This window comes from Stegodyphus dumicola, chromosome 5 (genome assembly GCF_044657685.1).
Source record: "Stegodyphus dumicola isolate Sdum_Otavi_A_Nest chromosome 5, ASM4465768v1".
In the NCBI taxonomy this organism is placed as follows: domain Eukaryota; kingdom Metazoa; phylum Arthropoda; class Arachnida; order Araneae; family Eresidae; genus Stegodyphus; species Stegodyphus dumicola.
In genome coordinates this window covers 86,500,285-86,526,711 of record NC_140772.1, presented here as the reverse complement: position 1 = coordinate 86,526,711, position 26,427 = coordinate 86,500,285, and the positions used below count along the sequence as shown (strand labels likewise).

At 31.0% G+C, this 26,427-nt stretch overlaps 2 protein-coding genes across 5 annotated transcripts in view; one reads left to right on the top strand and one right to left on the bottom strand.

The window, feature by feature from the left end:
• The window catches only part of ninaC (STKc_myosinIII_N_like and MYSc_Myo21 domain-containing protein ninaC), a 232,689-nt gene extending 218,834 nt beyond the window's left edge, over positions 1-13,855 (top strand). For 2 of the 4 annotated variants that reach the window (XM_085816856.1, XM_085816855.1), the window contains exons 21-25: positions 683-742; positions 1,364-1,480; positions 6,802-7,049; positions 10,832-10,943; positions 13,619-13,855. In XM_085816856.1, coding sequence (XP_085672982.1) covers positions 683-742; positions 1,364-1,480; positions 6,802-7,049; positions 10,832-10,943; positions 13,619-13,747 — 666 coding nt within the window. In that variant the 3' untranslated portion in view covers positions 13,748-13,855. The remainder of the gene's footprint in view (positions 1-682; positions 743-1,363; positions 1,481-6,801; positions 7,050-10,831; positions 10,944-13,618) is intronic. The other 2 variants (XM_085816858.1, XM_085816857.1) reach the window with 1 other exon arrangement.
• Positions 13,856-14,037: 182 nt separating this feature from the next.
• Rpn9 (regulatory particle non-ATPase 9) overlaps positions 14,038-26,427 on the bottom strand; it is a 39,044-nt gene continuing 26,654 nt past the window's right edge. Inside the window, exons 6-13 of the mRNA XM_035353279.2 lie at positions 25,791-25,877; positions 25,143-25,314; positions 24,898-24,977; positions 17,077-17,202; positions 15,811-15,873; positions 15,388-15,468; positions 14,418-14,534; positions 14,038-14,203 (exon numbers count right to left, since the gene is read on the bottom strand). Of these exons, the coding sequence (XP_035209170.1) occupies positions 14,108-14,203; positions 14,418-14,534; positions 15,388-15,468; positions 15,811-15,873; positions 17,077-17,202; positions 24,898-24,977; positions 25,143-25,314; positions 25,791-25,877 (822 nt within the window). The 3' untranslated portion in view covers positions 14,038-14,107. The remainder of the gene's footprint in view (positions 14,204-14,417; positions 14,535-15,387; positions 15,469-15,810; positions 15,874-17,076; positions 17,203-24,897; positions 24,978-25,142; positions 25,315-25,790; positions 25,878-26,427) is intronic.

The following is a 26,427-nucleotide window of genomic DNA, read 5'->3' as shown; positions in this document are numbered from 1 at the left end:
CTTCTTTTCCAATTTATTATGTTAATGGTAAACATTTCAACGAAAGAAAAATATTGAATCGATAATTCCATGTGAACAATATCGTAATCATTGAATTAAACACGTTCAAAATCTTTCGATTAAGTTACCAATTTTGGTGATTGATCGAGATGGCCGCTTAAACGATGCACTACCCCTTCTTTATATATATATATATATAACACATTTATTTTAATTCTAGGCTAATTAACTGAACCCTTTAAAAATGCAAGTTTTGTTTGCATTACTTGCTTTTGCAATTTTTTTCTTTTTTGAACAGCTAGAGGTTAATTACCCAAGGTTACGAAGGCTATCTGACTATAAGAATGGGTAACTTAGTGAAGAAATTTCTAAGAGCTTCTATGTGTAATGTGTTCGTATTCACCTTACACATGGGGATCCTCTATGGAAAAGATAAACTTTGCAAACATGATTATGCCTTGAAAGCTGAAGATACACAAAGAGAAGAAGGAATATTGATGCAGCTTTTGGCAAGTGCTGCCTGCCACTACGCAAACACACAAAAGACTAAAATCTTTCATGCTGCACCGCAAGTATTGATTCATATCTGTAGCTTATTTTATAATAATGCAGTTATGTTATGTAACTGATTTTTTTCACCCTATTTTATGTTTTTAAAATTTTAATCATAAACTTTTCTTAGATGACTAAACTGCAGTCAGAAGTTTCCAGATTTCAATGTTTTATTTATAAAATAAAGCATGTAAGAAACATTATTGAATTTTTTAGCATAATTTTAAATTTTTATTATTATTAAAATTAAAATACTTTAGTGAATCATACTTGAGTTTAAAATTTTCATTTTTGTATAAATTTAAATAATTTATGGAGCTTTATTAGTTTAACGGCATAAAAGTTTGCTCAGAAATTTTAACAAAGTACACTTTTTGCTTCATTATTATACAGAACTGCTTTCTAAAGTATAACTTCAGTGTGTATGACTTCACACTTTTGAATTCACACTTTCTCAGCCATATTTCATTGCAACCACCCTACTTTCTATTATTTTTCAGGTCTGCTAATAAACATTTTCTTAAATTACACTTTCTTTACCAAGAATTAAAAACATCAAAATCTTACTAAAATATGCATCCATTTTAAATGAGTATCATTTCAGTTTCTTTAGCATAAATTTCCATTATTTCTCTGTTTCTGATGCCAATAATAAAATAATATATATGCTTTCCCTTTTAACATTAAGTTCTTTAAATCTAAAACGATAAAATATATGCTTCATTCTTTTAATCTTGTTTAATTTTTATAAGTGCATGTATGTTAACAACAAAAATCTAAAGTAAATTAAAAGCTATAAAAATATTTGCAGGTATCATACAATATTCAACAGCTAACAGTAGAAAATATTAGCAATATAAATGAGATGGAATTCATAGAAACTTTTAAAGGAACTGATGATCAAATAACATCAGCCATTGCCAATAAAGTAAGTATCGAATAATTTAAAAGATGCTTGTTTATATTAGTGCATAATTCAGTCTCAAATAATAATGTGTTAAAAAACGATACGCAGACAGACATAATATTTTAATGTGAAAACTAGTTACACAGCACAATAGTACATTTCATGTTTATTTCATAGCATGTCTTCATAAGTTTGACAGTATAAGAGCTAAGTCTCGAATCTTTGAATAAATTGATAAATGCAAGTCAATTTACAAGGAAGTATAGCTACACTTTTACTCGCATCGTATGATGAAGGCACACATTAGCAGGAAAAATTAAAAGAATAACAATTAAAATACTAATATAAGAATTGGAATATGTTGTCGAGTAGTTAAACGTTGGCGTCACACGACGTTTTAGAGATACAACAAAAAAGTAATAAGGTTTGATAAACCTTGACCAAAATGCAAGCTTTATTGAGATTTTCCGTGCTATGCGTTTGATTGTCCAAGATTTCCTATGTTAACAAAGTATATTCAAGATAAATAGTGCCTTAAAGCCATTGAAGAATGCGAAATAGAATGCCAGGAGCTACAGTGATGCAAGTCAGCAATTTAGTGCATCCCACCAATGTTCTATCAGATTTAAATTCAGAAAACATGCGGCCCACTCCTTCCACTGGATTACTTCTCTTTCAAGATAATGCGTCAAAGTGCAGAGCCATCGGAATAAACATTAGAAGGAATTAGCGATGAAAAAAGCATTTGTTCATTAGAAGGAAGATTTAACCAACAACTTTTTCCTAAACAACTTGATGTAAGAATCAAGAACCTCGTATTTCAGCACGCACTGCTGTCTTGATAAATGCATAAAGTAGCCGTTCAAAATGATGCCAGCTCATAGCATAATTCCATCATCTTTGTACAAATGCCTTGAGGCTTATTGCATGTGTTTTGCTACTTTCAGATTCTAAGACATTTGGAATAACTCTGTAAACAAAAACAAGACTCAACAATAAAAAAAGTTTGGCTCCAGCCTGTGAAACTCCAAACACGATTATCTCTACATCGTTGCTCTCAAACTTGAATTGCATGAAAATTGCAGAAGGATTTATTTTTAACAAAATGAGAGTGAATATGTATATACAGTCAAAAGTCGTTAATCCGGACTCGTAGGGACTTCGGCGATTCCGGATTATAGATCATCAGTTTAAATCTCGTAAGATGGCATGCAGAAATTCTAAAATTAAAAATATAAAACCATAATTAATGAAATAAAGAACAATTATGATCTAAAGGGTATCAAAATTTACAAAAAAAAAAGCTTAATATTTATTTGTTTACTTTATTAAACATTTCTTTCAATGTAAGTTATTTAAGTTGCTTCGTTTTATGTGATAATACTTTCTCTTTAATTCTATAAACAGACATAATTTCTTTTTCAGTTACAAAGTTCCGCTGTTCAAGTCCCGTTAATTGCTGTGCCGAGAATACCGACTAACTTGTCAAACGAAATTTTTTCGTTTTCACTAACCTCTCTGTCACATTCTTCATGTCTATCCATTTTTTGGAGTAGTTCCACTTTTTGTTTGTTGGACATCGAAACACACTTTCATTTTGTAGATCCTTTGGAAGTTCCAGCATCGGAAATTCTATTTGACATAATCGAAATTTCAGGTTTACTTTTATAAAATTGCTCTTACAGTCTGCAAAAAATAATAAGCGGGATCCAAATCAAAGATTAAGGAACAACGCAATCATTAAAATTAACTGAAATAGATAATTAGATAATTTTAGTTTACACCGTCCGTTATACATTAAACGCGCAGGCGAAAACGTATTCTGCACTTGCGCACACGCATATGCGCAGTAGTCAAGGTCTTACGCGCACGCGTAAAACGCCTGTGCGCATGTGCCAACGCGGCGCATGCGCAGAAAGTTTTTAGCTTTGAGGTCCGGATTATAGATCATTCCGGATTATGGGTGTCCGAATTAACGACTTTTGACTGTATATATGCATGTTTGTCTTTATGTTTTGTAAATATTTGCAGTAGTGTATGTGAGTATATATATTTATTTATATATATATTCCCTTGAAAAATCAACTAATTTCTGTCAATGACTAGAATTACCTATTTTGTTGGTTGTAATTTTGCTTTTAATTACAGTACAAAGTCTTTAATCCAGACGTCTATAATTCAAATCTCAAAGCTACAAACTTTCTGCGCATGCGTAGCTCCTACGTATACTTTTAATGTATAACTGACGGTATAAGCTAGGCTAAAATGATCTAATTATCTATTTCAGTTAATGTTGCAGATTGTGTTGTTTCTTAATCTTCTAATTGGATCAGGCTTATTATTTTTTGCAGACTGTTAGAGCAATTTTATAAAAAGTAAGCTTGAACTGAACTTTTGATTATGTCAAAAAGAGTTTCCGATTCTGGATCTGCCAAAGGATCTACAAAGTGAAAGCATGTTTCAATGTCCATCAAACAAAAAGTGAAATTGCTGCAAAAAATGGATAAAGGCATGAAGAAAGTGACAGAGAGGTTAGTGAAAACGAAAAAATTTCGAATGACAAGTAGTCGGTATTCTCGGCACAGCAATTACAGGACTTGAGGAACTTTGTAACTGAACAAGAAATTATGTCTGTTTATAGAATTAAAGAGAAAGTATTAGAACATAAAATGAAGCAACTTAAACAACTTACATTGAAAGGAATGTTTAATAAAGTAAACAAATAAATATTAAGCTTCTTTTTTTTTTTTTTTTTTTTTTTGTAAATTTTGATACCCTTTAGATCATAATTGCTCTATATTAAATTAAGGTTTCATATTTTTAATTTTATAATTTCTGCATGCCATCTTAGCAGATTTAAATTGATGATCTATAATTCGGAAAAAACCTTAATCCGGAATCGCCGAAGTCCCGACAATTCTGGATTAAAGACTTTGTACTGTATTCCATTTTAATAATTCAAGATATGCTAATGTGTAAATTGGTTTCAATAGAATTCTAACTTAACTATTTTATTTTCAAAGGCAATACTATGTTCAATAATCTACTAGAAAATATTATATATGCAAGATAAAAAGTATGAAAGCAAACTTCTAATTTTAATTGGCTACAACTTCTTTTATTTTTTATTTACTTGGGGGACTTCATCTCTCTCTCTTAGAAATAGACCCATAAGTTTAAACTGCATCATTAAAATTAATCATGTGATCTTACGTATTGCTTACTGCAGATATCCCTTGCCCAATCAAAATAATTGTAAACTAAAACTAACTCGAACTGAAACTTGACTTCCTCTCTTCTTCCTCTGAAGTACTGCGACACTCTTCCCTTTTTTGCTTGTGCTTTCCTCGTGGCCAGTCACTTTGCTACAATCCTGTATGTGCTATGATCACAATAGTATCAAAATTGTTCTGGAAATAGGCACGATTGGAGTTCCAAGTGAATTGTGGCCACAAATCTAAATTTAAATAAATATAGAATTTAATCCAGCTTGACTGCTTATTCTTCAAATGGATGGACGTTCTAAGCATCAAGTATATTTGCAACCAGCATTTCTACGCATCTACATCTCAGTGTTCTTACATTAATGTTTCCAAAGTTGTGCTAATATTACATATATATATATATATATATGTACATTAAAAAAAAAAGAAATTTAGAACCAGTGTTTCAGACAAAAAGGTGAAATTCAATAAATAAAGTTCAAGAAATCCTTAATGTAGAATTAGAATTCTGAAAAATTAAAATAAACCATTACAAGAAAAAACAATTTCTTGTACTGGTTTATTTTAATTTTTTTTATATACATCTTTTATGCAGCCTGTTATTCACAGTACAGCTGGATAGTCAAAATACTGCAGCTGCACCAAGCTCCTTAGCAATCTCGGCTGATATCAGCTGTTGCCAAATACTTGAAACAACTTTTGCCAAAGTCCAATTTTTATCCTAAGAGTCAGTCTGCTGTGGTCCATTTCCGACTTTGATTTAGTTACCTGTATACATCACCAGTGTCTCTGAGCCGTTTCTAGTTTCTTGAAATGAAACTTTTGGCTGTTTAAGACTACCGATCTAGATCATCATTCGTCAGTCATGTACCATTTCTCAAAATCTGTCGAATGCTACATGCGAAAATTTTACCTGAGCTTCTCATACAATTTTTGCAATTAGAATGAAGTAATCCTTTGCACTCCTTTTCATATGTAATAACATTGACCTTTAGCTACCTACCAATTAAGTCAGTTCTTCAAACTGAAGAACAATGCATAACAATCCAATCAGACTTACTTCATTGCTTTCTATTGGGAGAGGGAAGAGAAAGGCTATTTATTAGCTCTGCTTAAATATTACCAATGTTCTGCTAATCCTGCTAAGAGTTTTCTTTCCCAGATGTTTTCCATTATAAGCAGTCATTTTCATTTTCCCATAATTGAGGGCAACAACATTAAATCATATCTCGCTCATCTCACTGGTTCATAACTATTTTCAAATGCATTCAGCAATGTTCCAACAGTAGCTAGCTTTTGCATTAATAGAAACAACTTGATTAGTGCAATCTTGGTAAGCTCGAACGTATGTGTCTTATATGAAGTAAAAAAAAAAGAAAATATGCTTCATACCATTCACGTACCATTCATCATTTCTCTTTACAATATACAATAGCACATATATTTATTTATCAATCAATGTATTTGTATTTTATCAAATACTGTGTGCTAATAAGAATCCTGTAATAATCATAATCGAGTGCAATAATAATCATAAATAAATGCCATATGAAGTATATTTGGAAAAGAAAATTTTTAAATGACATTATTTTGAAAATCGAAAAACTGCACATATACGCGCTAAAAGTTTTTAATCACCCATCTTGCAACTAAGAATAAAGACTGAAAATTTCAATCAGTCAGCATAATAACCTAATATGTAAACACTTAAATACTTTAGTAGTCTTCAAAACTCATTCTTGCATTGCAATAAATGTTCTATCCATTTAATTCCTATTGATAATTAGCCTGTAATACACCCTTTCAAACTATTTTCTCATTTTTTGTAAATTTAAAATTTTTACTCAGTTTTAATTACATTCAGTATGGCCACTCGTTTTCCAAGCTCTGTATTACATCTGTATACGTATTACATCTATTAAAATTTTTCGGCATCCAAAATGTATCTGCTAGTTTAAAAAAGGGGGTTGCGTTTCAATAACATTCCAGCCTTCTTGATCAGTCAAATATGTGAAGAACTTATGTATTCTGATTTTCTCATTTCATGACTTTACATATTATTCAATTTTCCCTGATAATATGTGCAATGATGATAATATCGATCATATTTTTTTCTAGCTATCAGATGAGAACTCGTCTTTAGCAGAACAAACACGGTTTCTTTTACCGAAACTGCTTGAAGGGATAACTGAAGACTTCCCACATTTGGTCGTATGTATGCAGCCTACTGATTCGTGCCGAGAAGACATTCGATTTGATCCTCAGTATGTCGTACACCAGCTGCGTGCTTTTAAACTCATGGAAACTATCATGATAAGGCAAAAGGGTTATGCACGAAGACTATCGTTTTCAGAATTCCTTAACAGGTAGTAATGACATTTTTTTAATATGCAAGTAGTAAAATATGGCTTTTTCATACAGGTAAACTTCAAGGTGCAATATTTGTTGTTGTATCTCACCCACGAAATGAATATTGCAATGAAAGAAATCATATGGACATTTTGGTTTACACAATATATATACACAATAATCTATAAATTGTAAATGTATTGCTCTCTTATCATCCATGGTTTGGTTTGGTAGATTATGGCAAAGCATACTAGCTTGCTGTTTATGTGTTTGCTTGAAAAGCACTTCTCAATATTTATTTCAAAAGTCTTTTCCCCTTTGCTTCACAAATTGGTTGAATGCTTGTCACAAAAATAGCACATCCTTTAAAGTGATTTCTGATTTTCTATTGGTAATGAGGTTTTGTTTATGTGTTTATGGTAAAGCATCGAGGGCTGTCTGCCTAAGGGGAGGGATGCCTTCATGGAGGACCTTTTAAGGAAAATTGGCTCATATACATGTTACACCTGGAGAAAATTACAAAACTGCCTATACAGCCAGCCCATTCACAGGATTCGAACTTCGAACCAAAATACCAATGTTCAGCGATTTTACCGCTCGGCCGCTGGTGGGCCCATTTGTAATGAGAATTATGCGACTCTTCCCTTCATTTAAACATTTAGTGACAACTGTCTGATTATTATTAATGGTCCTAATTGAGTATTAGTGAGTTAATATTAGTGAAAATGTTTGAGATGTTGCAAGAATTACTAACCTCTTATTAAACGTTTCAAATTAATAGAAATATTGTAATATTCTTTAAAATAATTCATAAAACAGACAACTTTAATACAGTACAAAGTCCGAAATCCGGACATCCATTATCCGAAATGATCTAAAATTCGGACCTCAAAACCACAAATATTTTTATTAATGCTTTACGCATGCACATTTGATTTTTGCTTCCATAATAAAACATGTGGAGATTTTCACTTAAAAATTCTGATTTTTAATTTCTCTTAAGCACTAAATAAAATACCTCGTTATGGAAAAACAATCATGTAAGCATAAATTTGTGAGATTAATAACTGGGCTCCGTAGCCGAGTATCTTCTTGGCATACATCTCAAACCGAAACATTCACCTATTTTATATCCCTGACGCCGACCCATTATTTATTATATTTTGCTTTCATCACCGCATGCTTATCAATACATGACAGCTTCAACAATAACTCATGCTGTGATGTCTGAACCTTTCTTATATTAGTAATTAAATAACAAGAGTATGGCAACCTTTTACGCTCACATTACGCTTGGCGATGATTATAGATTTTTAAATGCTCCAAGAAATGTTGACAACAAAAAATTCTTTTTATATGCTAAAAATGCAAAAAGATTACATTTAGTGTTATTTTAATTAAGAATAACTGATATGTTATTCACCATAAATCCAGAAGCGGTGGCAAAATATGTTGACACTGGATGGCAGAATTTAAAGAAGATGAAATTTTTGGAATTTGGGGAAGCACTGAGTGGCAAAATTAAGAGAAAAGAAGTTTTATGATTTAGGGAAAGCACTGGGACCAAAGTTTAGGCACGGTGAAAATTTAAAACTTAGGAAAGCATTTTGTAGCAGAATTTAGGACCCATAGAGACAGCAGCAGGCAGTATCAAGCGCCGGCCCTAGATAAAGCCTTAAGTATATGTGGGAGTTTATTTATTGAGGACTCGGATTAGTTTGAAGCATGTGCAAGAAATAAACGTAGGTATAGTAAATAACTAAACTAATACAATTCAGGCTTAATTCAGGACACAGTATGAGCAAGACAAAATTTAGCCAAACAACTTGGTTTTCATCGCCAATCTTGTGATAAACAGCCAATAATGTATAACGGACGCTATTAAGCTAGGCTAAAATTATCTTTACTGATTCTAAGGCATTTCAATTAACGTAGCAGACTGCACTGCTCCCTGATCTTCTAATTTGATCCAGCTTATTATTTTTTGCAGACTGTTATTATTACGGCAATTTTATAAAAACTAAGCTTGAACTTTAGATTATGTTGAAAAGAGTTTTCAATACTGGAGTTGCCAAAGGATCTACAAAGTGAAACCGTGTTTCGATGTCCATTAAACAAAAAGTGGAATTGCTGCAAAAAATGGATAAAGGCGTATCCGTCTCAAAATTATGTGAGGAGTATGGCATTGGAAAGTCCACTGTATATAACACAAGAAAAAAGAAAAAGGAACTTTTTGAATTTTTTGTGAAAGCATCTTAAGCAACTTACATTGACAGAAATGTTTAAAAAAGTAAACAAATAAATATTAAGCCTTTTTTGGGGGGGAGGGGGATAAATTTTGATACCATTTAGATTATAATTGTTCTTTATTTCATAAATTACAATTTCATATTTTTAATTGTATAGTTTCTGCATGCCATCTTACCAGATTTAAATTGATGATTTATTATGTGGAAAAATACCACATCCGGAATCGCCAAGGTCCCAACCAGTCCGGATTTCGGACTTTGTACTGTAATAGAAAAGATTAAATAAGCCTTTTTATAATTTAAACTTGCATTAATCACTGACCACTCAGGAACTTTAATATGACTTTCATTTAGCATAATTTCAATTTCATACTTTCCAGCCTAATACACTCAAAAATCAGGAGATTTTTTTAAGACATCAGATTTTTCACAATGTTAAAAAAGACTTTTTAAATGATAAAAATATAGTTTTTGATAATGAATTAACTTTAAATAGTTACTAATTCTTAAATGCAACTAACACAAAAATACCTTACACATAAAAAACATTTTTACTACTTGCATCGTTTAAGAAAAAAAAAAAAAAAAAAAAAAGGCACTTTAAATCAGTTTTCATACAAATGTTATGAACAATGGCAGATTTTGCTTTCGTTAAGAAAGAAACTTCATAATTTTGTTAATAGCAATTCCCACATAGAACTGCTTTTGCTAATAAAAGTTTTTCTAATGTGTCATCACTAACTTTAGATCCAAATTTAGTCATCTTTTTCACAACAATACTGAAAATCCTCTCACACTCTGCATTACTATGGGGAACTGCCATGATGGCCAACATAATTCTACACAGTTCACTATATTTTAAAATTCCATCAGCACCTTTTACAATTAACTTGTTTTCCAATTAAACTCCACTGGGTGTCAATCCTAGCTGATTTTATAACTACATCCAAGTTTTCTAATTGTAAACTGCAATATTTTATCGGTGGCAACATCAATATCATCATCTTTCATGATTAAATGAAGTAACACAGGTAATCTGTTCAAAAAGTACTTTATATCAGAAAAAGATGCATTTGCTAGAGCAGAAACATCAGCAACTTTAGCATGCAAAATCATCGTTGACTGGAAATTTATGTATGTAATCACATACTCGACAGAAGTAACTTCTAACATGAAGATAAAACTTATTTTTGTCTTCTATTGAAAGTTCTTCCACTACTTTTGTAGTTGCAGCTCCTATTACCAAATCTTCATCTTTCTTCTGATTTTCTAATTTCACCATAAATCACATCATATATAGAATAAAAAGATAAAACACAGACTGGTTTTACAAAGTTTGATAAAATGTCTTTAAACAGATCATAAATATTTTTTGATTGCAAAACATGATTAATTTATTTGTGGAATTAGCCCATTATAAAACTATATTTGGCCAATTAGGATCAATAGGTAATCAACACTATTTATGATTTCAATGCTCTGCTAAACAGACTATATTTTTTTTATTATAATCATACTAAACCTTAATGTGCTATTAAATTTTTTTCCAGATACAAATACCTAGCTTTCGATTTTGATGAAGAAGTAGAATTAAATAAACAGAACTGTCAGCTTTTATTGATCAGACTTAAAATGGATGGTTGGAAAATGGGACTAAATAAGGTAAAGTATATGAGAGATGTGATTCAGTTTGTATCTTATAAACCCTCAAATGCAACAAATTAATCATCACAAATATAACATTATGAGAATATTTTTCTACTATTTATTTCATGAATACTTTAACACCTAATTGTAAAAAGACAGAAAAAACTTTCACTTGGGTTCTTATTAAAGACAAACTCAAAGAGATGCAGTTTTCTTTATAAATGAATACTTTATTTGGTAATCAAAAGCAACAAAAAAATTAATTTAATGTATTTTTATAAATAATTATTATTTTAGAAAGAAAAAGCCTATTATGGTGAACAATGTTTAAAAATACAACTTTAAAATCAGATATATGTTAAAATGCTTTCATAAAATGAAATCAAATATAGAAAATGGCAAAGAGCAGGCAATTAGAGAGCATGGAATAAGCAATTAGGATACATAACAAAATAATAATAAATAAAAAATATCTAATAACAATAACATTTTTGCTTGATTACAAACTTACAGTAAACAAACATGCATTTATAATTTCAAGGAGAAATCAGTACGTTTGCAATGCTAATCCATAATCCATAATTCCTTAACCCCAAAGAAAGTTACCCTTTATACCGACATTCAGTTCAACTTATAAATGCGAGCAAATATTTTCGCACATGATAGCTATTTTAAGTAAGAACAGAAGCAGCTTAAATGCTGAAAATTCAGATGCTTGTATTTGTCTATAAGACAACTAATGACAAGCCAAACTTAACTAAACTAGCATCTGAGAAGCTATTGATCTTGAAGAAAAAAATACAGTTATGCTTGTTTTTATAATAATTAGAGTTTTAATTTTTATGTTTAAAGTATGTAGAGTCATTAGGTTATTTTGAAGCTAGAGAGGTAAAAAATGAGCAAAGCCCTCGCCTGGACCTCTCAAATATGCACCAAGTGTGCTCAGTTACACCATAAAGGCATGCTGAAAGGAGGAAGAAAATACTTTATATACTCCCCCTTTTAAAGGACGACTGGGAATTAGGAGACCCTATCACTAAATCCTGGTTGTGATGAACTATCGTTCACCTTTTTAGTTCAGGCATAACTTTAGAATCATTTGGTTATTTTTAAGCTGGAGAATTGAAGTATAAGCAATCTCTCGCCAGGACTCGAACCTGGACCTTTCGAATCCACACCAAGTGTGCTACCATTACACCATGAAAGCATGCCAAAAGGAGGGAGGAAATACTTTATAAGCATATCGTAATTATTTTTCTCAATAAAATTTATCTTATTATTCACCAAGACTGATCTAAAATGAAAATACCACTGACCCAAAACATCTTAATACACACATTTTGGTGGATTTTCACCCACTGCCAAAAAAAGTTGTCAATGTCTGGCCTAGATTTGACCATTCTGTTTTAAGATTCAGATCAGATGAAAATTTGCTGCAGGTTTATTTTTTGAGTAAAAATAACTTTTAAATTGAGAATCCACAAGAATAACTATATCTTACAATATGACTCCACAAAAAAATACCATATTTGCCAGCATACAAGACACACTTTTTTTTCTTTGAAAACAGGTCTGAAAAACGAGGTGCATCTTACTTCGGTACTCAGATCTTGATTACATTCATTTCTGGAAATTTCCTCTATTTGGAGTTCGGGTTATTTTTTTTTCTTCCTTGTTTCCTTAAGGAGTGTGGGAATATTACAGTTGCGTAAAGTTCAATGAATGTGCATGTGCTGTATCGACGATCACATGTTTATTTAAACTTTCCAATTTTTTTAATGACTTTTAAGTGTGTGAAATTTCGACTGTGCAATTTTCTTAAATTTGTTGGCAAGTCATCGCTTAAAAACAATGTCGACATTGCTATAACACAGCACACAAGTTACGTGTGATTACGTATACTTAAACAGAACATGGAAACAGAGCAGCAGAAAGGCATTTCGAGCCACCTCCAACTGAGAAAATAATAAGAACTTGGCAGAATCAGAAAAAGGATCTTAAAAAAAAAAAAAAAAAAAAACTTGCAGTAAATATAATCTATGAAGGGGAACTGCACAATGGCCTGAACATGAAGCAGAGCTGAATACTTGGATTTTAGGCCACAGAAAAGTGGGACTCTCAATCTCTACAAAAATGATTATTTATCAAGCGAAAGCAAGGTACATTTGTTGTATGAGGCTCTGGAGATGACTGTCTGGGTTTAGATGGTATTTACAGAAAGTATTACTTTGTATTTGTATTACTTTATATTTAATATCAATTCAATATCAAATTCAATTCAAAATCAATATTTATTGGAGTCATGTCATCACATCCCCCCTAAAAAAAAAAAAAGGACTAATACCATCTTTAGCTAAATCTCTCTTACTTTCAGAATGGAAAACTGGTCACCCTAACTAAATTATCAGGGTTGGCTAATTATAAAAAACAAAACTACATGAACGAATTCAGGTTCAAAATATAAGACTAATGACCCCCCTCAACAAAAAAGAAAAGAAAGCAAAAAATAACACGAAGGAAAAATTTTAGAAGAACTGAGAGAAAATTCAGGATGTAAATAGATTTAAAATGAAAAATGAAAAATGACAGGCCTGAGCAGCCTGTCCAGAGAAAAAATGAATGCTAACTAGGCTATTTTATTACACATTATTATTATTCCTTTTTATTCATGGTGTTTAAATTTCTTCCAGGTATTCTTAAAATATTATGCTGAAGAATATCTTTCCCGCCTATATGAGACACATGTGAAGAAAATTGTAAAAGTCCAAGCCATGGCCAGAAGGTTTATAGTTAAAGCCCGTCATGGAAGACATGTATAAAATTGAATTAACAGATACTTATAATCAGTGTTGAATATGCTATGCTCTGAAAGTATTATTTTAAAAGAACTTTACATTAAACTATGAATAAAGTTGGAAACTGCAGTATTCTGTCCATTGTTTGTATTCCACATACATTCATAAATTTTACAAGAGTTAAGCAACTTTTACATTCCATTTTATTATTTAGACTACTATTATGCATTCATGAAAATGAAAATTTTTTTAGAAAATTTTCTTCCCCCAAAACAGCTGTTTCTAGCTATACAAATAAATATTTGGGTCAGAAATGTCCTTAAAATATTTATTCAATATAACTGCTTACATTGCATGATGAATGATTGGAAGTTAATAAATAAACTATGTTAAAATATCATATGCCTTATTTTCCAAAAGCACTTCCATACTCTGTACTTCTTGGCACCAACGGTCAAGCTTCTGCTTCATATTTGAAATCTAGAAAGGAGATTTAACTATTACATTTATTTTTGACAGTTGTTTTATAAATTCTAAGAAATGGCAATTACAGACAGTAACTCAAACTTTAATAAGGTTTTCAGCCAATCCTTTAAAATCTTCTGATATACTGAGTTATTCTTTTTAAATTAATTCAATTACATTAATTATCACAATTATATATATATATATATATATATGCTTTTAAACATACCTGTTCTAGTGATAAAACACGTGGCTGAACCCAAGACATATTTACAGTTTTATCAACTTGATCTATAGAGCCTTTAACCAAACCCAAAGACAAGGCTTTCATCACCAAGAGTTCTACCTGTAAATCAATTTTTAAAAAATACATTTGCTTTATAAAAGTAGTAAAACAGTTATTCTATAATAAATTTTATAAGACTGCACTCACTTACAAAATATTAATCATTAAAAGGTAACTCAAACACTATTCCCTTAAAATTTCTTGATATACAATGTATAAATAAAATGCACTAGACAGTTAACTAGCATGTTTCCCTTCTCAAATATAAAAAAAATGACAGAACTTGAAACCTCTAATAATGTAACATTGCTTATGGTATTATTTTTCTACTGAAATGTAAAATTTTTAATAATACATAGAGAAAAATGAAAACAAATTCAAAATGTTTCAAGATTTAAAAATTATTTCATATTTTGTGAAATTACAGCAAGCTACAATTCAAAGATATTATTCAGAATGTTTTACAAATTCAGGGGTTTTCAAGTAGTAATTATGGAACTTTAGGAAGGGAGGGTTATATGCATTTTTAAATTTAAAGAATAATTTACAATCACTAAAAAACTCAATTTTATTTAAAATATTTTTGTTAACCCTTATTATATTAACATTTCATTCACTTACTTTTCCCTCTCTATATATTATAACTTTGATTACATTGCTCAGTTGTTTGTGTATATTAGGTTACCCCCTTCACAGATTACCTTTACCAAGTATTTAGGGGTAACTTTATAATAAGGTTTTTAACTATGTTTGTTCCTTAAAGCCACTTCATCATTCTCATTTATATCTGCCCTGCTTTTAAATTTTTAATTAATTACATTAAATGCACTGTTCCATATACTACAATCAAACTTCCTATAAATCCTTCTATAACTGCATAACTTATAAGAAATTATGACTTTGATGTGCTTACTTCATTCTCTGGTAGCCTTGTCTCATTTGCTATTTCAGTAAATGTTAACACCCGATTGTTACCAGGTCGTTTGAATGTCATCTAAAATGTTTTTAAAAAGGCATAATTATCAAAAATATAATGAAAAACAAGATTTCATAAAATAAACTAATAAAGAAAGGATACTAGAACAGTACATATTAATGAAATCTAGAATTCTTGGCTTCTCTCACAAAAATTACATTTAGCAGAAGTTTATAAAACTTGAATTTTATGTACATCAAAACAAAATATCAAATAAGAATTTAAATATATTTATACAAAATAGTGTATCACAGTGGATTTTTAAAAATATATGTAAGTATATGGTATGCAGTATATAAGTAATATGCTAATTTAGAAAAATACTGATAAAAATACACGGAAGGAATCAAGAATTCATACTTCCATCAAACAAAGCAATGAGATTTTTTGCCGTAGAGCTATTTCATGGGCAGCAAGGTCAGCCTACGTAAAGAAATGGATGTTTTAGAATCAGAAAGATATTTTATAAAAATTTTATTCATCTTTTTCTAAGCATAATTTACTATTTCATACTACAGTAGAAGGTCCAGAAATCCACAAAGCTTGGGACCAGAGGTTGTGCGGATTTTTGGATTTTGTGGATTTCAGAACAGAAAAGATAAATCATAATATTCAGACTCAAAGTGCAAAATAAAAAAGGCATATTAGATACATTTAATATTATTATATACATTATTGCAGTAATTTATTATATGCATTAAATTATTATTACATATATAAATTGATTACATTATTCATTGTATTATATGTACACAGCATCCAGGTTTACCGATTTCGCTTCATGCAAAGATTTCCAGTTTCGGATTCCAGTGTTAGAATCACTGTTGCTGTAAAATTTCAACAGCTTTTCTTTTCTTTTTTTTTTTTTTTTTCTGTATATCATACACAATCATGTCGCAATTCCATATGATTCTGCTATAAACCGAAAAGTGGAACCTGCCTCCATCTTTTGCATAATTTGCACGTTTTGCATTACCGTCAATGCAAGGTGTTTACATTTTTCAACGTTGCAAGCAGTAAAATCATGAGAACGTTTCTTATCGGTCAATGTATTAAAAAGGGCTGAAATTAAAAATATTCTTAATTTATCCACAAAATATCCGGATAAAAAAAAGGCAGCACTAAATAATCTTGTGAAATAAGAAAGCTCAGAAAATACAACGTGAATCGTGAACTTGAAAGAAGAGTTGAGTGAATCGTCTGCATTCTTACCTCGATGCAGATTAGAGGGGAAAAAACTTTTATCATGATGTCAATAATTTGGTATTTCCGTTATGACTCATTATTATTTGATAATTATGATGTCATTATTGGGTAAGTATTTTTTCTTTGATATTTCGTACTCCATGTTGCAGTTTCCGGAACCTATAAACTGAATGTTTATATTTTGAGAGCCAACGCGGATTTCAGGAGTTGGCGGATTTTCGGTATTTGACTGTATAATGTACTGTTTCTGACTATATATACATCATGCTAACACTATGGCTTTAAAAATGTTTAATGTTTTAGAAGCTTTAAAAAAAAAAACACTTTTTTACAAAGATTTTATATATGTATGATTTATATTATCTGTTACATACAGTTGCTCTGAATATGCCTACACAAACATTATGTATTCAAACATACCTGTGTTATCCAAAATTTACGTAGTTCTTCATACTTTGATAAATTTCCACTGTTAAATGTGTACAATAATTCAACAACCCATTCCTTGCTTGTATCCTTAAGGGAATTTAATATTGGATGGGCAAGCTAAAGAAGAAACACACTTTTAAAACATTACATAAAATTTATTTTTAATACACAGACGAAAAATGGTGAATAAGAAAAGGAAAAAAGCAAATCACTTTCAACACAGTTTTGTTCATAAGCAAATCATTTTTAAATATGGAATAAAATAATTTGTTAACTTTCAGTCCCTCTTCTATGAAACAGATATAAAGAAATATAAATACATTATTCAAGCCTATTACAAACTTAATTATTTCCATTTTTTGGTACTGCATTATTTCCATTTTTTGGTACTGAATAATAACAAATATTTTTCAGTTGACAATATTACTGTTTATTAACATTTATGTTTCTACTTTTATCAGTTCATTTCCTCTTTTTCTTCCTATTCTGAAATTAAAAGGATCATTCAAGTTAACAGATTTTAGGGTGCCAAATTTAAATCTAAATTTACATAGTTTGCAGTATAAAAAATAGTTTCTAATCTCCAATCCAAACAAATTAGGAAAAAGCATGAACTTTCTGTTCAGTGATGATTGCACTGAACAAATAAAAAAAAAATAATAACAATAATAACTTACATGAACAATCAACCTTTCTTGAAACACTAGTGTGTGAAAAATTATATAAAATGCCAAATTCCAACACAATTAAGTTATAAAATAACTCTACAAGCCAAGATATACATAGTATCAAAATTTTTTTGATTTAAAAACATAATTATTGCAAGTATTTCTGTGCAATGCACTGCTGAATATTGATCAGTATTAACAAATAGTAAGAAATTTAGAACCAGTTTTACACAAAGACCCAAAAGAAGTGAAATTGAGTGGGAATGTAATTGAATCTGATGTAACCTCATCTTTTTACTTTGTCTTTTATTTATTTATTTTTTTGTATATCTCCCCCCCCCAAGGGTTAAAATAATTAAAGAAATGTAAAACTAGGTTTTAGTTTTACATTTCTTTAATTATTACTTTTCATATTTTTTCAATATTTGGAATTTTACTGGTATTGAATTTCACTTCTTTTGGCTCTTTGCGTAAAATTTCTTACCTTTTTGTCTATGAAACATGAAAAACAGGAGTTTCTAGGCAGTTTTCAAATTGTACAGCAACACCATTTTAAAAGAACTCAAAACTGATTTTAATTTCGTTTATAACGCATGATTCAGTTTATTCAACTACTTACATTATGATTCTGATATAAAATACACTCACGTCCATAAATTAAGGATAATGCAAAATCAGGTAAAAGAAAAGTTAGAAGCAAAACAAATTTGACTTATTTGTAAAGCTTATTTATTAAACAAAAAGTAAAGAGCAAAAAAAGATGTTATATGTTTGATATTATTAAAAAAATTAGCAATTTTTCTCCCTGGAGCAAATTAAAAAAAAAAGCCTATTTACAAAAAACAAATATTACATAGTTGGGTATAATTCTTAATACATTGTATGTCTCCCAGACGATGCAATACAGTCCGTACAATGCCTAGGCATGCTGAGTATCAAATTATCGATCTGATCTTGGGGGATATTGCACCACTCAAAAAGCATTGCTCTCCGAAGTTCCAATAGACATGTAGGAGTAGGTTGACGGGCTGCAACTCGTCGGCCAAGCATGTCCCACACATGCTCTACTGGTTTCAAGTCCAGTGAGAACACTGGCCAGTCCATATGGGTGATATCCTCCGATTGAAGGCATTTGCTTACGATGTTTGCACGGTGAGGACGGACGATCTGAAGAACGTCAAAATCACATGAAAGAAAGAAGAAGTTGGGATATGCGAATGGTTAGTATTTCAGCACATTTAGAAGATGTAGAAGGGAGAAACAACATCTGAAGCACTGCATAAAAGAAAAGTTGTGTAGCGGATATCTCATTCAGAAAGTACTTTGTACGGTTGGACTTTGCTCAGAATATCGTGTTATGCCTCAAATAAGAAGAGAAAATGCTTATCATCAAGTTTCGAAATTCGATAGAGGCAGGATTGTTGTCAATCCAAAGTGTAGATTATCGTTCCATGATATTACAGGTCACACTGGTCAACCAACATCCAACCACTGTCATGCAAATATGTAATTAATGGATTGCTAAGGGTCATACTGAATGGCTCACATGATCTCAACGCCCTCCCATGACTGACACCAGAGTGGAGAGACATATTATGAGGTCAGCCTGCAAAACCGTATGACCCCATCACAGACAGGAAATGGGCATGTTTGCAGCATGCCCGGTATCAGCTCGTAAGGTACATCAACGTTTGCAGCAGCATGGTCTATATGCAGGGTGACAATTACTTGAGCTTCCCTTGACAATGCAGCATAGAGAGAGATGGTGATTCTGGTGCACCAAACAACAAAGCTGGATACAAGAGTGGCACAATGTCACCTTTTCAAATGTGTCCCGCTTCTACATGCAGTATTCTGATGGCCATATAGGTTTCTGGAGTGTCCGAGAAGAACGCACATCATTCGATATTGGCATAGGAGCCCTGCACCTGGTGTAATAGTTTGGGCAGCCATTAGGTACACAACACGCACATCTCTAGTTCGGATTGATGGTATACAATACCTACAGAATAATGACATTCACGCTGCTTGTACCCAGTAGACTAAGCTAAATAAAAATCATCAATTCAACATTAAGAACTAACCTATCCTGTGAAAAAATAGGACTGACAGAATGGGAGGAGGACTTGCTTTCCTTATTAGAAATAATAATGCCAAATACAGAAAGATTAAAATTGATCACTTGGAAAGCACAGAAATTCAGGCCACGGAAATCCTCCTGCTATGACATTTCTTCTTCTTGATTAATGTCTATCACTCGGACTATTCAAGTATCGATACAGAAACCTTATGTAATATACCTCACTCCCAAGCTGAATTCATTATTACGATCGACCATTGTAATGCTAGAAGTTCAACTTGGGGTTTGCATTCTCTGAATGAGAAGAGAAAGCAGATGAAGGAAGGATCTACTGACAGACTTAAATTTAGCTACCTAAACAATGAAGAAAATACTCATCTTTCAAGAACAGGTACACAGCCAGCTCTTGATCACTGCAGTGAGTTATCACACATTCAATTTACATGGAAGATTCTTGATAATGCAATGAGCAATCATCGACCAGTTGTTATGAAGCTCAATTTAATGTTGAAATCCCTGCCCAGAGAAATAGCCGAAGAGAACACATAACTTTAACACTGCAGCTAAGAGCTTCATTCCAAGAGGAAAAGGAAATAAAATTGGATTGCCTATTGGAAGGGCCAAATATAGACTCCTAATTAAAGAGAGAAACTTGTTGAATGATCAACTTAAAGCAAACAACATGGAAGAAAACAGAAGACTGCTACCAGAGGCATAAGAGAATGGAAGAAAAGGTTGCTGCCATCAAACAAAAATGGGCCGAGCTTTGTAAGACCCTAGATCCAATAAAAACTCTAAGTATTGGAAAATAAATAAATTACTGAAAAACTTTTCAGTCCAAGTGCTGCCCAATCTTCAAAAATCCTTCATACAGGTGGATCAACAGTAGATACTAATGGAAAAGTGGCCAATGGGCTTGCAATGCACTTCTCTAGTTAGTAAAATTAATTATCAGAAAGAAAATAAAAAGCTCTGCCAAAAAATTGCTTCTCAAGGGAAGAGAACACAAGCATGATGACCTGTTTCTAAAGAACCTCACTCTAGAAGAATTAGATATTGTTATCAATACTATTAAAGAAAATAAATCACCAGAAAATAATAGCTTGTTGATTATCTTCATCACATCATGGAAATCAGGCAGGCTGCGTAAGTTATGGAACTAATTATCCACTCCAGAACCATGGCATACTTGTAAAAAACATGAAGATAATTTTCTGTCAGGCAGCCTACAGAAAACAACATTTCACTGAAGACTGATTATTTTATCAGTCAATCTCTCATTGATGGTTTCCAAGAATGGCTACCAAGAACAGCAAGAAAATTCTTTCACTCCCCTCTCAGTATTACTAAAGGGGGTTCTTTTGGCTTACTGCTTAACTTTTTTATTGCAATATTACTGTATAGTACAGTTCTCATTTCTAGTAAAGAACCACATCAAAAAAGGAATGCCGCAACCCAGTAATGAATCGAATGCAGATCCTCAAGCAAGCATATTTTGCTCTGTTGAAGTATAGAATAACCATACATTGTAGCAGTTTGCATACCCAAACACTTTCAAATTATTATGTCCTAAAGTTTTTGGAATATATATATTTTCCCTTATAGTTTTTAGTGACAACTTCTTTTGATAAATCGTTTTTACAAAAGATGATCATCCAGAGTGGGCATCGTCTTCAAGGCTGAAATTTTTACATTTAAACTTCTTAAACCAACTTCAGACTGCGTTATCAGAAACCGCACATTTTCTATACATAAAGTTTATAAACAGTCTGACCAACAGCTTTTTTTTCTTTTTTAAAATGAAAGACCATAGTATGAGAAAAATGAACTTTTGGATTCTCCATTCTTAGCACCTGCACTGAAACAAAAATTATGCCACAACACATCCCAGAATTTTGCAATGTGAGCAGAAAAACTACATTTAAACATTTATGTCCATCAAGATTACTCACTAGTAGCAGTAACAGAACAATCAGAAAAGGGCATGCTGAAAAACAGCAGAAATTTCCAGAAGACACCCCGCCCCCCCCCAAAAAAAAACTCCATAATGATGATTGACGACTTTTTTCTTGGAATCAGAGCTTAAAATATATTGTGCTCCATATGTTTCTCATAAAAACTTTTTCAAGACCATTTCAAGCTCCTTAAGAGCATTCACATGCATAATCATGCACTGGCCTTGTTTAGTAAATAATAGTATCACACTATAGAGAAAACAGCTTTTCTTAAATCATCACTATAAAGGTGGGATTAAAGCACTCTAGAACAATTTTTCTCATTCAGGTTTTCTTAAAACCTTGGAGCTTTATAAGAATTTGTCAGGATTTAAGCAAATTTATTTGCTAGGATTATTATAAATTTGTTACTGTATGTATGTATACTGCTAATCATATGTAATATTTATGTAAAAATTTCCAGAGGCATGAATATTATTTCAAAGCATAAAGGTTGAGAAATGCTGGTCTTTAACATCTCCACAGACTTCAGCCACAGAAACTAAACTGCACATTCAGAAATATTTGATGAACATTTCTCCATGTCTCAACCACCAGACTTCACAACAAAAAGCATCCAGACAAAAAACATTCTTCTAGTATTCACTATATATTTGCTTATCAAGCTGGCAAATTGTAAAAGGTTTTTTTATCATTTTATAGAATGCATTTGCACAGTGATGTTATCACAGTGATTCATGATACCTATAAAATGACAAATTTATCATGAATTGGTAAAAATTTCAGAAGAATCTGTAAGGTTCTTATGTTAATTAACTAATCATTATGATTTTAATCTGTATTTTTAACTTCTTTCTGTATTTCTCACCAGAATTCAAATTAGCTTACAGAGTATATAAGCTAAGGATTTTGAATCTTAGGAAAAAAAAAAAAAGAGAGAAAGAGAGAGCTTCTAAGCAACCCTAAAATTTTATGCAACTCTATTTTGTGCTCAGAATTTCCGAGGCTGACTATGAGCTTTATGCAGCTGCTTGACCATTAAAACCCAGGTAATTGGACTACTAGTGAATATTACCGATGGTGACTTGACTTTAAGAAAACCTCTAAATTAAAAAAAAAATGCAGCCGTTGAAGAGAAGTAATTTTTTTAAATATGCAATTCAACCATCAGAGGTCTTTGTTCATAATTTCAGTTTATAAGTGCATATTTGAGCTGAAGTATCATTGCTTGTAGCTGACAAATAGAAACTTTCCAATTTTATTCTTAAAAGGAAGCACTTGCATTATGGCTTCATGTTAAAAAATCCAATCTTATCACTACAGTATACTAAATGATGGTTTCTGAAGAAAGGACTGTAAACTAATGTTAATATAAGCAAAGCCTTGCTTTTAATACCAGACTGTTATGAAAGGCATGCATATTTGCTGTGTTATATATTGCAGAGAATATTAATGTATATTCTACACAATTTAAGATTATGAAGTAAAAAATTTTCCAATGTTTTAACATATTGTAATTAAGGAATTTTATTAATTATTGTGTTACTCCATTTTTTATTGTGCTTTAAAAATATCTAGTAATAACATAAAATACAATTGAAATTCAATACTCCATTAACTAAAGACAAAAATTAAAAACTACATAAATGAAACATTTAAATTCACAATTTAAGGGGAAAGCCACAGAGATTATGATATTGATCTAATTATGATACCAATATGAAATTTAAAAGATAATGTATGAACAGTACTTTGGTCAAAAATGTGAAAAATTAAAATTGTTATAATACAGTCAAAAGTCGTTAATTTGGACACCCATAATCCGGACTCAAAGCTTCAAACTTTCTGCGCATGCATCAATGTATAATGCGTTGACGCATGCGCGTAATACCTTTACGCATGCGCATAATACGTTTATGCATGCGTGTTTAATGTATAACGGACGGTATAAGCTAAGCTAAAATTATCTAATTATATATTTCAGTTAGTGCTGCAGATTGTGTTGTTCCTTAATCTTCGAATTGGATCCGGCTTATTATTTTTTGCAGACTGTTAGAATAATTTTATAAAAGTAAGTTGGAACTTTCGATTATGTCAAACAGAATTTCCGATGCTGGATCTACAAAGGGAAAGCATGTTTCGATGTCCATTAAACAAAAAGTGGAATTGCTACAAAAAATGGATAAAGGCTCCTTTGTTTCTCTAACCATTCCAAAATCTGTTCATCAATTTCATGCTGCTCTGTGCGGGGAAGGGGGGGAGCATCGCAGCGCGCCATGAACTGGAAGTTGATCTATCAGCACTATCCTTATCTTCAGGGCAAATGTTTTTATTTTATTTGGCTTATAATTCCTAACTAAATGTTGTATTTCATCTCGATGTACTCCATCTTTGATATAATTTAAATGAAATTCCTCGTCATTATAAATATCACGAACACAAATCAAATAGTTTTCTGGTTGCAATTTTCTAATTTCGACTATGCATAATGTATGCTTTACGCATGCGCGTGTTGAAAGAAATGTTCAATAAAGTAAACAAATAAATATTATTTTTTTTGTAAATTTTGATACTCTTTAGATCATAATTGCTCTTTATTTCAAAAATTATGGTTTCATATTTTTAATTTTATAATTTCTGCATGCCATCTTACCAGATTTAAACTGATGATCTATAATCCGAAATCGCCGAAGTCTCGACGAGTCCGGATTAAAGACTTTTGACCGTATAAGTTTTTGTTTGATACTAAAAGTGATATTTTTAAAATATTTTTTAAAATATTGAAAGGCTATGTATTTATTGCATTTTTATTCTTCACTTTTATTCTTTCACTCGCTCCAAAGTACTTAATCAGATTTCTAATGTCTAAGTATCCATAACATCATTTTCTATTGATATCATTCATTGACAAATTAGTATGACATTCTTCTGGCACTGCTAATCTCAAATAAATGTTTCATTAGTTTTAGCCTCTTGCATTTTATTCCAAAAACTATCATTACGTTTAATTTCCTACATTCATACCGATACACATACACACACACACAGATATATATATACACACACAAATTTGGGTTTGCTTATGAAATAAGATAACTATAAAGCTTACTAATTCTCCAAAGTTATAAACACCATCACCTAACAAAGCTGCGAGTGATAATGTAAAAGCTCTTGCCTTCTTTTCTTCACCTGAAAGAAATATTATTAAAATGTTCCTCTGATATTAGAATATTTTGATAAAGGAAAAAACTTAACAGCAAACAAATTCAAAAATAAATTTTTCAAAAAATTGGCTATAATAACATATGACATAAAAATTATATTTTTTAAGTAACAGCTAAGTTATTGACTAACCATCAATATCATCAAGATCTGTGCACCCAAGGTAGCGCAATGCATCTCTGTAATACTGGGCATGTTGGCCATTAATCTGATGATAATCACTGCTGAGCTGATAATACCGTCCATGAACAGTACTTATGCCATCCATTGCATCAATCATAGCTTCTGTTTCTTCAAGTATTTTCTAAATTAAAGATTAGATTATTAGGAATCATTTGAAATAGTCTCAATTTTTAATCAACATCTGTATGCCTTACAAAAGCTAAACTACTGTTCTTGAACAATGCACAACTGTTTTACATTCTTCATGGCAGAAATAGTTCCTTTTTCATTTGCGCTTTCATATAGCGGATATTAAATTTAATTGTATGCTAACGAGAATAATAATGGTAAAATTTTAAAAAAGTCTAAATGCCATTTAAAAATTATTACTCTTACAAGTATACAGCATTTTCATTCTTAGAAGCGTTTTAAAGTGTTTTAATAGTTATATATTCCTTAAATTTCTGTTTCACTGCTTTCAGTTACCTCAACAAATATTTTAAACTATTTTAACCTTCTTTACTAAATTAGAGATGTCACAGCAATTAATTTAATATTTTAATGGAATTAAAGTAATATTACATTAACTGTGGAAATCATTAAAAATTAAAAACTTACTTTTACTCCATCCAAATCGGCTTTCTCCAACTTCAGTAATCCTAAGATTATGTTACACAGAACAACTGCTTCATTGTTTCCTTTAACCTGTAAAATATGTTTCATTTAAATAAATGGGAGAACATAAAGAAAAGATATGTAAATTTATTCAATATTGAATGATTAATAAGAAATGTTAATGTCTAAGTGCCAGGAATGCCACTGGCTTTGCACTGATTTGCATCAATATTCAACACCAGTTCATTTAGAAATGCATTAATGAGATAAACTAAAGGTTCCACGTACATTTAATTTGATATCATATAGAAGCACTATGCTCTTAGATTAAAACATTTCTAAAATCATCAGTGGATATATTTTTTCAAATTAATTTTAATATATTTCAGAAGGCAACATTTTCAATGGACAGAAAATAAATTTCAAATCTAAGTGACAACTCATTTGGTTTTAGCAAGAAAGTACAGTGCTAGACTAATTAAAACATGCAAATTACAATTATATAACTTAAGAGCTATTTCATAAGCTCTTAATAATAAGATTATAGATGTTTATTAGCTTGTAATAAAATCTTAATAAGCAAAATGTTTAGAAATTACAACATAGTGTATCTGTAAGAAAGCAGACATTTTACTATCAA